The sequence below is a fragment of the Aristolochia californica genome, unplaced genomic scaffold (assembly GCF_029961685.1).
Source record: "Aristolochia californica isolate CCGP_79_NKW_82.1479 unplaced genomic scaffold, dmAriCali1.0.hap1 SCAF_4, whole genome shotgun sequence".
NCBI lineage: Eukaryota > Viridiplantae > Streptophyta > Magnoliopsida > Piperales > Aristolochiaceae > Aristolochia > Aristolochia californica.
The window spans coordinates 6,970,230-6,983,839 of NW_027182103.1; the positions used below are offsets into that span (position 1 = coordinate 6,970,230).

The following is a 13,610-nucleotide window of genomic DNA, read 5'->3' on the forward strand; positions in this document are numbered from 1 at the left end:
GGCCCAACTGGCATAATATAAGTGAGAGTAAAATCACTCCTAGCCGTTAAGACATTGCTCCATACGCCAATCCTCATGTTGGATGTTGGGCTTACTCTTATCTTCTGATAGGTAGTTGATTATAGGCATCACTCTAAAGTGTAATAAAAAAAACTCCTCCATCATGGTGCCCCTCCCCACAACAACGACTCTCAATTGGTAGGAGTAATAAATGACATTAATGGGGGGAAGTGGGCTTATTTATCATGGTGTCCCAATCGTGATATTTTTTAGAGTTAAATAAATGATGGTGTCCCAACCGTGATATTTTTTAGAGTTAAATAAATGATGGTGTCCCAATATGGGCACCAACTCTCATGGTGTCCCAACCGTGATATTTTTGAGAGAAATAAATTATGGTATGAGAAAAGGTATTGAAGCCACATTTTCTTTAATAATAATATCTAATCCAAAGAGACACAATATCAACAACTAAAATGGGTTTGGGCCTATATAACATGAAGCAAAATAATCCTTGTAAAATTGACCCATGAAATAAATTAACAACAACAAAGACAACAATGAAAACAACGAAAACAGAAACTTCCCAGTTGAAGCAGAGAACCGATGACTCGGGAGAATATCTATCATAGAGAGATTTTCAGCGGAGTTTCCTAGGTAGATCAGAACCTCAGCATAACGGCAAGTCAACACCTAAGTTGGCAATCTAATTATGAAAAATCATCGTCTTCCTCCCTGACGCTGAACAAAGCGGGACAACATCTTTGTCCAGAAACGACAACCAAGCTAGAGACGAAGATGAGCCAGAAGAGTTTTCAGAAAAGGAAACAACAACTGGTTCGAAATATTTTTTTAGGATTCTGTACTCGCTGGACATACCACGCTGGCTCCCGAACAACGCGAAACAGCAACGCACTCACAAGATCAATAGAGAATTAGTGAGGCCAACAGAGGATGTAATTTTGGGCTTAGAATGGAAATTTTCCACAGTAGTGCAATGTTGGTCTTCTGCCTGGAACTAATCCCGCCAGCAGGTTTCTGGCTGAGTTCTCTAGCACAGAGGATCCATTTGTTGGAACGATGATACACAGACTAACAAATGTTGCTCCGGAGCTTGATGGCAGCACTATCGTAGGCCATGGAGGTTATGCTCTGGCAGCAGAACGCTTCGCGCGTTCACCTTCACGCTAGAAAAGAGGTCGTTGAAGAACAACGGTAATGGCAGAACATTTTTCCGAAATAAGAAACTACTCCGAAAATAGTGGTGGTGCCTGATCATTCAATAGATTCTAGAGAAGACGACGATACAGTCTGAACAAATAACTTTCGTTAATGAGCAGAGAGGGGACAAATGTGTGGGATAGAGAGAAGACTAGCCTCGCTAGAAAAATTCTGTGTAGCTTCCTCTGGCTCTTGAGCTTGCTGCATCCCAAGAAAAAGCCATCTTCTTTGATAATATTTCCAATGAGAGCAATAATGTGGCTAGTGCAATAATGAGCCAACTGGATCCTTACCTCTGAAGGGTCGTCGGAGCACCGTCGCCGATGTGGCCACAATAAGCTTGTTCAACAAGATGCCTCTTAATTTGGAGGTATTTCTCATTTGATGAAATCCTTGCAATGCTTGAGCAAGGTAATATGATTAGACAATGACCAGAGGTAGTAGAGGCTTGCGTGATGGAGGAGGATCAATCCAATGATGAGGATCAGAGTAGCAAGAGTTGCTTGGATCATGAGTAATTAGAGGAGATGGAGAATAATCCATATAACAGAGAATAATCAACCATACTGAAAAGAATATGAGCAAAGAAAAGAGAAAAAAAAAAAGGTTCTGGAATCCTGAAAACTATACTACGAATCTTGAAAAATCAATGCTCTGATACCATGTTGATTTTCAGGACTCCATGGATTTACTCATGGAGAAAAAATGGAGAGTGACCCATTGGGAGAAAACCAAAGGAAGAAGTGTTATGGACTTAATTTCCTATCCCTCCCCCTGAAACTCTATTTATAGATTAATGAAATTACTGTATTATAATAATACCCCTGAACTCAGGGTTTAGGGTTTTAACCCTGAAACTTTAACCTAATTATATCAATGTCATCTCTATGAGATGACCCTTTTATTTACTATCCTGCCATCATTGTATGTGGGATTATGGGCCTTCTCCTTGATCTGTGGGCCTTGAACCCGTCTTTTATATCTCTTGGATGTATGGGTCTTCTTTGGTTTTATAGGTTTGAGTCCATCTTCTAACACATTTGGATATGTGGGTCTGCCTTAGTCGTGTGGGTTTGGGGATCTTCCAACAAATAAATAATCTCTCCGCACTTTACACCGTACTTTTTATTATGCACTTTAACACAAACAAGTACTTTACACCGCATTTTACATAGTGCACACTAACACAAATATACTGCACTTTCCATTGTGCATACTAACACAAACAAGTGATTTACTTTCACTTTTAGTTTCCCTCTCCCCCCTAAGTGGGATTTTAAATGCATGAAAAGCCAAGTGGTCCATGAACATAACTGAACACAAAAAAAAAAAAAAAGGAAAAGGAAAATGGGATTCGTTGTCTGATTCCAGTTCAACCGGCTTGGGTACACGTTTTCACCCCGACAATCCAATACGTTGGATGGTTCCTCCTGTTGGAGTCCATAACTGGTTAACATGAATCCCACTTGGAAAGCGCATAAAGACAGAAGAATAAAAATAAATAAATACTCCCACCGCGTCTTTCTCAGCTTAATCACTGATACGACTAATGGTTTACTTTTGAAATCATTGCGAGCAATCCAGAAAGAAAGATTGGGAGCTTTTGCAGCACGATCCATGTTCAAGTAGATAAAACTGAAAGAGAGGTGTGGAATTGTTGATTGATGCGCTTGTGGATTTTGGCCGCAGATAGCTTCGCTTCATCGTCTTTCCCTTTTCGTTTACAAGTTAACACTTATTACAACTGATTTCTCTGATTTTCGCTGGAACTGTGGGAATTCATGTGGAAGCTTACCAAAAAATGGGCGTTTGGTCCGTCTCCCTCAGTTTCGGGAGCCAACTCTGAGCGTTTGTTGATTTGCACCAATTCAATCTGCTTTTGATGCTCACACCTTGTTTTCCATTGAGTAATAATGTCAAACATCTGATGATCAGACAGAAATTTAAATTCATACCTCTGGTGGCTCAAGGATAAACGGTAGTTTCGTCCGACGATCGATTCTCAAAAGTGAATCTTCACGAGTTTGATGAAGAGCGAGTCTTTTCTGATACGAGATCAATCATCAAAGAGGAAGGAGTCGTTCATTGGAGAATTCGGACCAGTTGAATCAAATATTCAATACAAAAAAAAAAAAAAATTAGAATCAAGATTAAAAGGATTGGGCGAGCCGTTCCAGGGCCCACGTTTGCAGAGGCTAGGACAGCGACGGAACATCGTGACAAAATCGAGGACGTTTTCGTCCAAGTGTAACTAACAAGGGAAAACAAAAATAAAAATAAAAAAAAAGGTCGATCTTGGATTAGGTTTTTTAGGTCTGGTTTTGTATTCAAATGTAAATGAGGACTTGTTGATGAAAGCTGGAGAGACCGCAGACACCCCTCCGGCTTCTGTCAGAGCTGCGCTTTTAACGCCTCCAATTTCCTCTCCCCAGCCTCTCGATCTCGAGATCGCGCTCTGTAACTTCAGAATTGAGGTCTGTTTTCCCTTTCTCGCTTGCCCCCCCCCCCCCCCCCCCCCCCCCCCAAACTTCGCTTTCGGTCTGAATTGGAGAGGAATCCAGTAACCCGTTTGGTTTTTTGAATTTTTCTTCCAATTCGAACTCTTTTTATATATTCCGTCGGTAATTCATACCGGCAGTTTTTGTGTCTCACGTTTCTGCAATTTTTTGTTACTGGTTACTGGGGTGCTCATTGAAAACATGGCCATGTCTGGATGTGCTTTTTATCCGTTCGATTGCTCTCCGGTGATGTTACTTTTTCACATTTTGAATTGGATTGCCTATTTTGTTGTTCCAGCTGTCTTAATAAGTTCGTTTTTAGTTTATTGTGAATTTTAAAACATAATATTTCTTAATGCTGTCTTGTCGTTTATGGCTCTTAATTATGTTTTGGATGGAAGGCAATCTGGGGACCGTCAAGGTTTAGCAGGATGAGGCAAACGCTTTGCCATAGATCTAACACATAGGTTTTTTACATGATTTCATTGTTTCTCCGTGGCAAAGAGCTTTTATTTATTGATTTATTCTTTTGACAACAAAAGAACTTCTCGAAGATCTCGATGTTACAAAATACACCAAATGGAAATGAACCAGAGCTTTCAGGTTAGTCTTGGGAAATTCTTGACAATATTCTCTTGACTTTTGATGGTTTTTAAAATTGCACCAAATAGTATAGTTTCCGCATTTTGGTTTACCATATGGTGCTTCAATATTCTCTTTATCACTTTTGCCAATTCCTCCCCCCTGCAATCACATGTAGGCTTGTATTGCATAACTCTGAAAGCCAAATCCTTATTACATATTCTGGCCCACTTGGCATGGCGTACTCCGCTGAAGCGGTGCTCTTTGCTTTGCTCCAAGGTCTTCTTATCTTCAAAGAGCACCTAGCTCTCTCATAATTGAAGGAGACTCTCAAGTGATCATCTCATGATGTTCCTCTGGATCCTCTACTCCATGGAGACACTGGAATGTAATTAACAGATTTTTTTACATTTTTTCCCTTTTGGAATGTTTTTGGACTCATATTCCGAGATCAGCCAACTTTTTGGCTGACTCGCTAGCTAAAGAGGGGGCCTCCCTCCAATCTCTTATTGTAAAGGGGGGGAGTGCCTCCCTCCAGGAAGTGACCTACGTGTCCTGTATGCTTTTTTTAATAATATTGTCTATTATTTCTTCTTCAGCAACTTGAAACTCAGATACTTTTGAGAGTCGCCAATGAAATGTTAAATCAATGAGTTGTTCTGTCTTTCTGCTTCAGCATCTTGAAACTCAGATGCTTTTGAAAGTCATCAATAAAGTGTTAAATCAAAAAAGTTGTTCTGTAACTGTTTTGAACGGTTTCCTATCCGAAGATAAATCTTTTCCTCAATGACTTCTACTCATGCTACGGGGATTCTCTTCTTTGAAGGTCCTGTTTTTTTACTTGCTCATGTTAATGTAAATATATTGTCTTATGTGACAAGCCATTTTAGCCTCTAGGTCTGCCTCAAAACAAATTTATGAAACATATCATTGCTATTCTATTTTTCTGTTTGTTTCTTTCCTAATGAAAGGGTTGGTCCTTCATCTGACTAATTTAGCATGTTTATTGGGATATAATTGGAAATCAGATATCTTCTGTGATCATTTAGACTTTTCTTTTTAAATTTTTAACTTTTTAGTAATTTATCTTGCTCCTTTTATTTAGCACAATATAACTTAGATCATTTGACATGTAATTACCAGTTAAATATTGTGGCTGGCAACACCATAAATTTTGATAAATCTTAAATCAATATAATTTTCTTGTAGTTTCTGTTATAATTTCATTTCAAACTATAGAAACATATTTTTAATGTTTCTCATAGAATGCTTCTTGTGCAGAATTTTTAGAGTAACATTTCATTTTTTTCTTCTTAGGATGCAATGTTTGATTTTGACAACTATTGAGAAGCAACAGTTTCCCTGGTCAGTGTTGATGGATTGTTAAGTAGATTCTTATGTACAACCACATGTTTGTCATTTAGCTAGCATGTGTTGTTAGTTTAGTTGTGGTTAGATCACTTCTTTGTGATATGTTGGATTCAGTGCTTGATGTAGGCCTTTCTCTCTGGTGCAGGTTGGCTATTAATGAGATGAGTCAGCTGTTTGGGTCATATAGACTCTAGATTGAGGTCTGCTGTGCTATTTAACACAGTTTTAAAGGATTTGCATGCTCCATCGGTGAATAAAATTCTTGTGTTGTTCTTTTTCAAAAAAAATCTTTACTTTCTTTGAGAGATTTAACAAGAGATTCTTCTGAAAAGAAAAGGTGAATCATGTTCCTATATTGTTTTTGAAATCTTCATTATTTTTCTTGTAGGAGCATGACGTTTAACGCAAGAAATGACACAATCTTGGGTAGATGATACAAATTTGGCCTCTACTTCTGCTCCATACTCTGGTTCTCAGCCTGTTACTCCTCATTTTCCATCTCCTTCTACCACCTTGAAGCATGGGTGAGGAAGCTTTTTCCATTCTTTTTTGGTCATGCTGTCAACATTTTGTCAGTATTATCTGGAAAGTAGTTGCTTCTTATAGCTCCATTTCCTGTTTTGTCAGTGGTAGCAATGTCTTTCAGTTATTAGCTTTTCGAGAAATTGCTCCTCAAGCAAGACGCTCACCAAAAAGGCTCTGGGGAGGAGCTTCAAAATGGAGCCACAATGGTGTCAGACCAAACTGTGAAGCTATTGATGCAAAACATGGTCTTCTTTCATGGTATATTTTCTCTATGCATTATAAACTGTTTTCCTTCCTGCTGCTCCTGCAACTCTGCACCTGAGTTAAAATTTCATCTTTTTAGTTTATTTCTCTTTTTTCTTAGATAGAATATTTATCATTTGTTCAGGGTGGAAGCAGAGTCCCTGCGACATTTATCAGCCAATTATTGTCCTTTGGTTCCTCCCCCAAGGTCAACTATTGCTGCAGCCTTTAGTCCTGATGGAAAAATTCTCGCCTCTACACAGTAAGCTTATGTCTATCAACTGTCTTAGCTCTGTGGTTACCAATACTTTTCTTCTGCAACTTAGCATACCGTTACTTTGTATCAGTGGGGACCACACTGTTAAAATAATTGACTGCCAGACAGGAAGGTGTTTGAAGGTGTTGAGCGGCCATCGACGCACTCCCTGGGTGGTATGTGTGCATTGCAGTTGTTTATTCGTGCACTTTTCAAGCTTGCTTGCTCAATATTTAGGAAAGTTAAAATACTATGAAGCAAGTAATAATGTAAATTGTTTAATGATAAGGAGATATTTCTTCTTTTTCGGGAACATTCAAGATGTAATTCCTTACTTAGAGATATAGTCTTTTGGATGGAAGAGTAATTTTGACTACATTATGGAAGATGTAACTGTGGCTTCAGTTGGCAATCATAGTACAGCAAAATTGAATATTTTTCTTTTTTTGGTTTATTATTATATCAAAAGGTAAAATTAGAGAAACGACATCCAATTTATCGTGTATTGTAGAGTATTTGGCATAGGTATTTTGCATTGAGGAATAAGAAGTGTCCAGATTATAGATATCTATTCTTACTTTTTAACCTTACACTCGAAGCTTTTCTTGTTGTTGAAAAGTATGTGTGGTGATATATGTGTTACACCCCAAGTGACATAAATATGAGAAATGTTGTATTAGCTGCATTTATTTCCATCCCTCTATTGCTGAATGGTCATTATAAGTCTGATTATACATTTTATATTCTCTTAATTGAGTTTTATTTTGTTATTTATGATGCAAACTTTTTGGTAATCTTTGCTTTGTTTCCTTAGATCCCTTTCTCTCTGTCCCCACCCCCTTTTATGTACTTGCTGAACTTTATCCATCACTTTCTGTTGGTTTTTCTGTGGACACTACATGGGCTCTGTCTCACTACTAAATAGCTAAAAATTTTCGTTTGATAGAACCCATTCTCAATCTGCATTATGTGTTGCTTTTAGGTTCGATTTCACCCAGTGCATTCAGAAATTCTTGCAAGTGGAAGTTTGGATCATGAAGTTCGATTATGGGATGCTAGTACTTCTGAGTGCATTGGATTCCGTGACTTCTGTATGTATCATGTTCATTTTCTTATTTCAATAAAACTTTTCCAGTGCATAGTCTTAGTTGTTTTGCATTTGATCTATATTTTTCCCCTTTTTTCTTGCAAAGCAGACCGCCCTATTGCTTCTATTGCCTTCCATGCTCAAGGGGAACTTCTAGCAGTGGCTTCAGGGCACAAGGTGAGGATTTTATCTGATCTGCTTGAAAGGAAGTTATCTTTCGGTCGTTACAATTAAATCCCTATATTTTCATAATCTTCTTCAATTTGGGAGTTCTCTTTTGCGCGTTATGCAGCTCTACATATGGCACTATAACAGAAGGGGGGAGACATCTTCACCAACCATAGTATTGAAGACGCGGCGCTCACTGAGGGCTGTACATTTTCATCCATACGCTGCACCATTTCTTTTAACTGCTGAGGTGAAATAGTTGTCAGAGTTACTTTTAATTTTATTGTCATTTATTTGTTTTCTTTGTATTCAAATTTCTAACTGGCTGATAACTTACAGGTCAATGACCTTGACTCTCCTGACTCCCCGATGACACTGGCAACATCTCCGGGCTACTTGCATTTCCCTCCTCCTGCAGTATTTTTTGCAAATGTGCCCCCAAAAGTTAGTTCAAATCAGGAAGCCAGAGTCCCTCTTGTCCCTTTACCATGTTTGTTCTGGCCTACTTTTGTACGGCAACATGGAAATAACACTTTGCTAAATGATACTCGGGGTATGACTTCAAGCGACATGCAAAGGAATGAGGATTCATCAGGTTCAGTTCAAACACAAATAGATTTAAATATTTCAAGTCGCAATGACTATTTGATCTCCCCGATGGAAATGTCTCCAATGATGCCATCTACTGATGGCTTGATGAGTGAATTGGATACTAACGTTTGTGATGCCATGGACACAACGGAAACTACTGGTATTCCAGAAAGTAGTTCTCCTGGATTAGTGGAGAGATTTGATGATGCCAATGGTGTTCCAATTACAGGCAACCAATCAAATAGAGGTGCTCCACATACTCCAATCAGGCAATCTAGGTTGTTTACTGGGATGTCATTATCCACAATCCATCCATCATACCTTAACTGTAATGCAGATTACCAGACGCTTCTCAGAAGCATTGAGCTTGGGCAACTCCATCAGTTCTTGCCTTTTGGTGATCCAACATGTTGGGAGCTACCATTTCTTCAGGGGTGGTTAATGGGCCAAAGCCATGCTGGATTACAGCCTGTGCTACCTCTTAGTGGTGGTGTTCAAGAGAATTCTGTTGGAGTTAGAGGAAGTGAGTCAGATTGTCTTGCTTCTAATTTAATGACTGCTGTTCGTAATGTGGAAGCTGCCTCAGCATCATTGTCAATGGGATCTGGTTTTAACCAATCAAGGGCAACTGGATTAAGGTCAGCTTCTCGACATCGTTCACGGTCTCGTTTGGTGGCTCCTACTGGATCTGGGGAAGGAACTACCTTTCATATTGGTAATGACGATGCGAACCCTCAACCACCTGAGCTTGCCACATCACTGGCTAATGCAGGTGCTGCGGAGCTACCTTGTACCGTGAAGCTAAGAATCTGGCCACATAACATACAGAATCCTTGTGCCCCACTTGATGCAGACACATGCCGTTTAATTATACCACATGCTGTCCTTTGCAGGTGTAGAATCATATCCCGTATTCAGATTGTTACCTTTAAATTAGTCAATAATTGAGATATTGGCCAATTGACTAAGTTGGAAGACAATATGAAAATAAAACTTGTAATTTTATATCCTTAGATGATTGTCTAGAGAAAAACATATATATCCTAAAGATGGGATGCCTGACCCTTCTTTAGATATCTGTTTTAATTCTCAGGTAGCATTACGTAAGTATTTTCATTTTGCTTTTCACTTTGTTTTTTAACATATAAACATTCTGATGACAGTGAGATGGGTGCCCACTTTTCACCTTGCGGGAGATTTTTAGCAGCATGTGTTGCTTGTGTGCTTCCCCATATGGAAGCTGATCCTGGATTACATTCACAGGTGCACCATGAAGTAGCAGCTTCAACTTCACCTACAAGGCATCCTATTTCAGCTCGCCAAGTCATGTATGAGCTTCGCATTTATTCCCTGGAGGAATCAACGTAAAGCTTCAAACCCTGATCTCTACGTCTCGTATGCTTGAGTTATTCCAGCTATGTAAATAGTCAGGCCTGAAATTTCTCAAATTTGACAGTTTTTCTTGAATTTTATAGTTTTGGAACTGTTCTTACTTCAAGGGCTATTAGAGCAGCTCATTGTTTGACTTCAATTCAGGTCTGTTCATTTCTAGAACTGATTAAGTACATCTTTTTCTTTTCCCCTTCAGTAAACATCTTTGTTAGCCTAGGGTTTGGAATATTTGGTGGCATTGCAGTCAATTTAATTCTGCAGTACAAACCTGAAGTGTGCCATTGAAGCTGTTTTTGTGCTACGCTCTGCTTGTGCAGTTCTCTCCCACGTCAGAGCACATATTGTTGGCCTATGGACGGCGACATAGTTCACTCTTAAGAAGCATTGTTGTCGATGGAGAAACAACAATCCCAATATACACAATTCTGGAGGTAGAATATTAACTGGTTGAGTATTTCTTTTTCCATCATACATTAAAGGATGTAATGTTTTGTTTTTTAGTAAAAGGTGTATACATTAAAGGATGTAATGTGTTAATATGGAATACCCCTTTTATGTTTTCTCATTATTTTGTTTCCTTTCTCAACATTTTGGACCTTCTGTACAGTCACAGGAAAAAAATGTTGGGAAAATTGTTTAACTCTTGACTAATTTCTCATTGGAAAATTATTCTAATGGAAGATAAGATTTTCTTGCATCAGTGCCTTCATTGTTGTTTTTTATCATCCTTTCCCTTTGGGGTAATAGGAAATCTATTTTCCTATTTCCTTAACCTCTTGTGGGACGAGAGAAATTGGCGTCAAAATTTTCCCATACCCTAAAACTACAGAAATCGCAAAAAAAAATTGTCAAACAAAATTTTTTTATTTTGATTTTTTTCTTATAGTATCTTATTGCCGCAAATACACCCTTGTCTCTGCAATTGTTTATAATGAGAAATTTTTGCCTTATACTTTATTTTTAGAATGATGAGAATATCATTAAAATGAAGAAGAAGAAAGTTACAAAAGGACCTCCAAATGAGTAAAGCCAACAAAAACCAGCACCTCTGCCAGCTAACAGCAAACAAAAAAAAAGAAAAATAAAAGAAAAGATCAATTGAATATGGGCTAAACTTAGCAAATACTTATAATAATGATCCATACTCGGTGTGTATTTTGGTATGTTGTTTACATTTGTAGGAATTAGTATTAAATCTGTGAAAATTTACATTTCTGATGATCCTTTCAGGTGTATAGAGTTTCTGATATGGAGCTAATGCGAGTTCTACCTAGTGCAGAAGATGAAGTTAATGTTGCATGTTTTCATCCCTTGGCTGGAGGAGGTCTTGTCTATGGAACTAAGGTAAACATTTGGAGAACGTACTTGAGACCAGTGGGCAGATTTTTTATTTTTTTTTCTCTTGTTTGTTGATCACTTTGTTCCTGTAAAATGCTTTTGCAGGAGGGGAAGCTTCGAATCCTTCAGTGTGGTGGTTCTCATGGCACAAGTTGTACAAGTCCAAATTTCTTTCTTGAGGAGAATATGCTTGAGGTAAAACTTGGTCTTCAATTTGGCCCATCCTATTCTTATGGCAATGAAATATTATTGCAGTATCTATAATAATTCTTTAACCATACACAGCCTCTATAAGTTATTATGGAGTACCTCTATATGTACTTCATTTTGTGAAGCTGCGGAACATTGGTGAACTATGTAGATGTCGAAAACAATGCAAATTGTTGCACAAAATTGACAGTTTTATTTTTAAATAAGAGTTTTAAAGCCATTCCTCCATCTTGTTTGAAAATGAATACATCTTAGGAAGTTATCTTTCTTTTGCTCATTTTTGTGAGCAAAGAAGTTTCTCTTATGCATCTTCATAAGATTGATTTTGTGACTTACACTTTGTCGTGATAACATTTCTAGTGAAGTTTATGATATTAAATAGCCATCCTGTATGATTTCCATGGACTTCTGATCATCACGTGTAGTCTATTTCGTGAAGAGTGATAATCTTTATCCTTGGTTCTGCATTCTGCTTTTTCAAGGCTGTGTTCATAATTCTAGATTCTAGCTTGAAGTATAATTAGGCATATGAGGATCAAACTATTGCGTATTTCTTTTTTTGTTTTTTCTAATGGCATAGTGCCGCATTTTAAAAAAAAAGAAGTAAAGATATCATTGCCACTTTAATTAATGTTTCCTCTTTATGATGCTACGACATGAGTAGTTCATTATGCTTTTTACTTTTATCTTGTGCCTAGATCCAGACATATGCCTTGGAGTGCTAAAAGATATCGAACATTACTAAGCCGGTCCGGTATAGCTCCTGGACGGTACTGAAATTCTCTTCCCTCTAACTGTATACTAGATGTAACTTATGGTCTCCATATTGTGGTAATTGGATTACTTCCATGCATTTGCTGAGGAGTATGGCAAAAACTTCAGAGTCAATGAAAAGTTAAAATAAAATTTGGTTTGAAAATATCACTGGCAGTGGTATGTTGAGAATAGAGTTTTGCACGGAATTGTAAATGTGTCCTAGCCGATTACAGGACGTAATGTTGCTGCGTTGATTAAAAAAGTATTCTTTATCATGTGCATACGATTTTTGGCTCAACAGCACTTGAGGCCGCCTTTGGTTCAACTCTCACCAGGGTAAAGGGATTCAACATTTAAAAAAAAAATGAATTCTTTATGATGTTCAAGAGAGAGCTGAACCCTTTAGGCTAATTGAAGCTTTAACAGAGAACCCATAAGTTGAGCATGTTTTGGTGGATGAGATCAAATGGAAATGGCAATGGTCCAATGGATGTTTGTACTTTATCAATGTTTTTTTATGTTCTTTAGGGTGCTGCACTTTAGGAGCTCAACATGGGGGAATACGCAATGGGCATTTTGCCCCCACTTTGGGGCATCAAATCAACCACATTGTAGCAGAAAGGACATCATCAACGACGAGTTTCTTCCCTGTACCTGTAAAAATAATCGTATGTTCATGTTACATTATCCAACAAATGTTTGTACTTTAAATTACAGAAATTCCAGTGTACAAGTTCCTTGATGATTATAAAATTGCAGATCAATGCACGGGCCCGTTCCACCGGGGATTCTTTGTAGCTGCTATTCTAAATAGCTCTCAAAAAGAAAAAAAGACCTCTGATGTTAACTTTCAGTAACATGTGAAAGTTGGTTTGGACCGATGGTGCTTTAAAAATTGGAAAACATGGCATGGGAGACAGCCGTGGGAAAACCCTGTAGCCTTCCTCCGTTCTTACTGAGTGCACAGTGGAAGTTTCAATTCAACTTACAGACTACTCTGCTTTTTTTTTTTTTTAATTCTTTTCTTGCAAGATGCTATTCGGACCTCTGATGCCTAGTTTAAAAGTTGAATTAAAATGCAGTTTTAGTGAATAATATCTGTTTGATTGAATTTACATTTTACTGTGCAGAATTACAAATGCAAGCAGCATGTACTGTATTTGTTTAATTTGTAACAGTTCCTATCGGTAAATTATTTTATTACAGGTATTGAGAATGCTATTGGAAACTATTTCATGGATGATAAAAGACAACGATTATTATTATATTGAATGAAGGCGGCGTCAAAGCCATTGGATATATCTGACACTCCCCAGAATCAAGAGGGAAAGCAAACCAGCTTGCCTATTTTAATTGGGGGGGGGGGGGTGAG

General features: G+C 38.0%; 1 protein-coding gene across 8 annotated transcripts; it reads left to right on the plus strand.

Moving 5' to 3' along the window:
- Nucleotides 1-3,558: 3,558 nt before the first annotated feature.
- LOC137962488 (uncharacterized) lies at nt 3,559-13,457 on the plus strand. 8 transcript variants are annotated; one of them, XM_068809383.1, is made up of 19 exons: nt 3,559-3,695; nt 5,619-5,666; nt 5,818-5,921; nt 6,061-6,196; nt 6,300-6,455; nt 6,586-6,702; nt 6,788-6,872; nt 7,679-7,787; nt 7,893-7,960; nt 8,076-8,201; nt 8,291-9,435; nt 9,706-9,906; nt 10,018-10,078; nt 10,252-10,365; nt 11,214-11,278; nt 11,378-11,467; nt 12,181-12,252; nt 12,767-12,906; nt 12,998-13,457. In XM_068809383.1, exons 4-19 carry the CDS (start codon nt 6,084-6,086, stop codon nt 13,093-13,095), a joined length of 2,760 nt encoding a protein of 919 aa, XP_068665484.1. In that variant the 5' UTR covers nt 3,559-3,695; nt 5,619-5,666; nt 5,818-5,921; nt 6,061-6,083; the 3' UTR covers nt 13,096-13,457. The 8 variants fall into 8 exon arrangements, with proteins under 8 accessions (XP_068665484.1, XP_068665482.1, XP_068665486.1 ...); XM_068809381.1 differs by having other exon boundaries at nt 5,818-5,872; XM_068809385.1 differs by lacking the exon at nt 5,619-5,666 and having other exon boundaries at nt 5,818-5,872; nt 8,291-8,789; nt 8,880-9,435.
- Nucleotides 13,458-13,610: the final 153 nt, after the last annotated feature.

What these genes read in the sequence shown, in the direction of transcription:
- LOC137962488 (XM_068809383.1), top strand. Translation starts at nt 6,084, where the DNA reads ATGACACAATCTTGGGTAGATGATACAAATTTGGCCTCTACTTCTGCT. An exon ending in TCTACCACCTTGAAGCATGG is followed by an intron (nt 6,197 to 6,299) that starts GTGAGGAAGCTT and finishes CTGTTTTGTCAG; the next exon opens with TGGTAGCAATGTCTTTCAGT. An exon ending in GTCTTGTCTATGGAACTAAG is followed by an intron (nt 11,279 to 11,377) that starts GTAAACATTTGG and finishes ATGCTTTTGCAG; the next exon opens with GAGGGGAAGCTTCGAATCCT.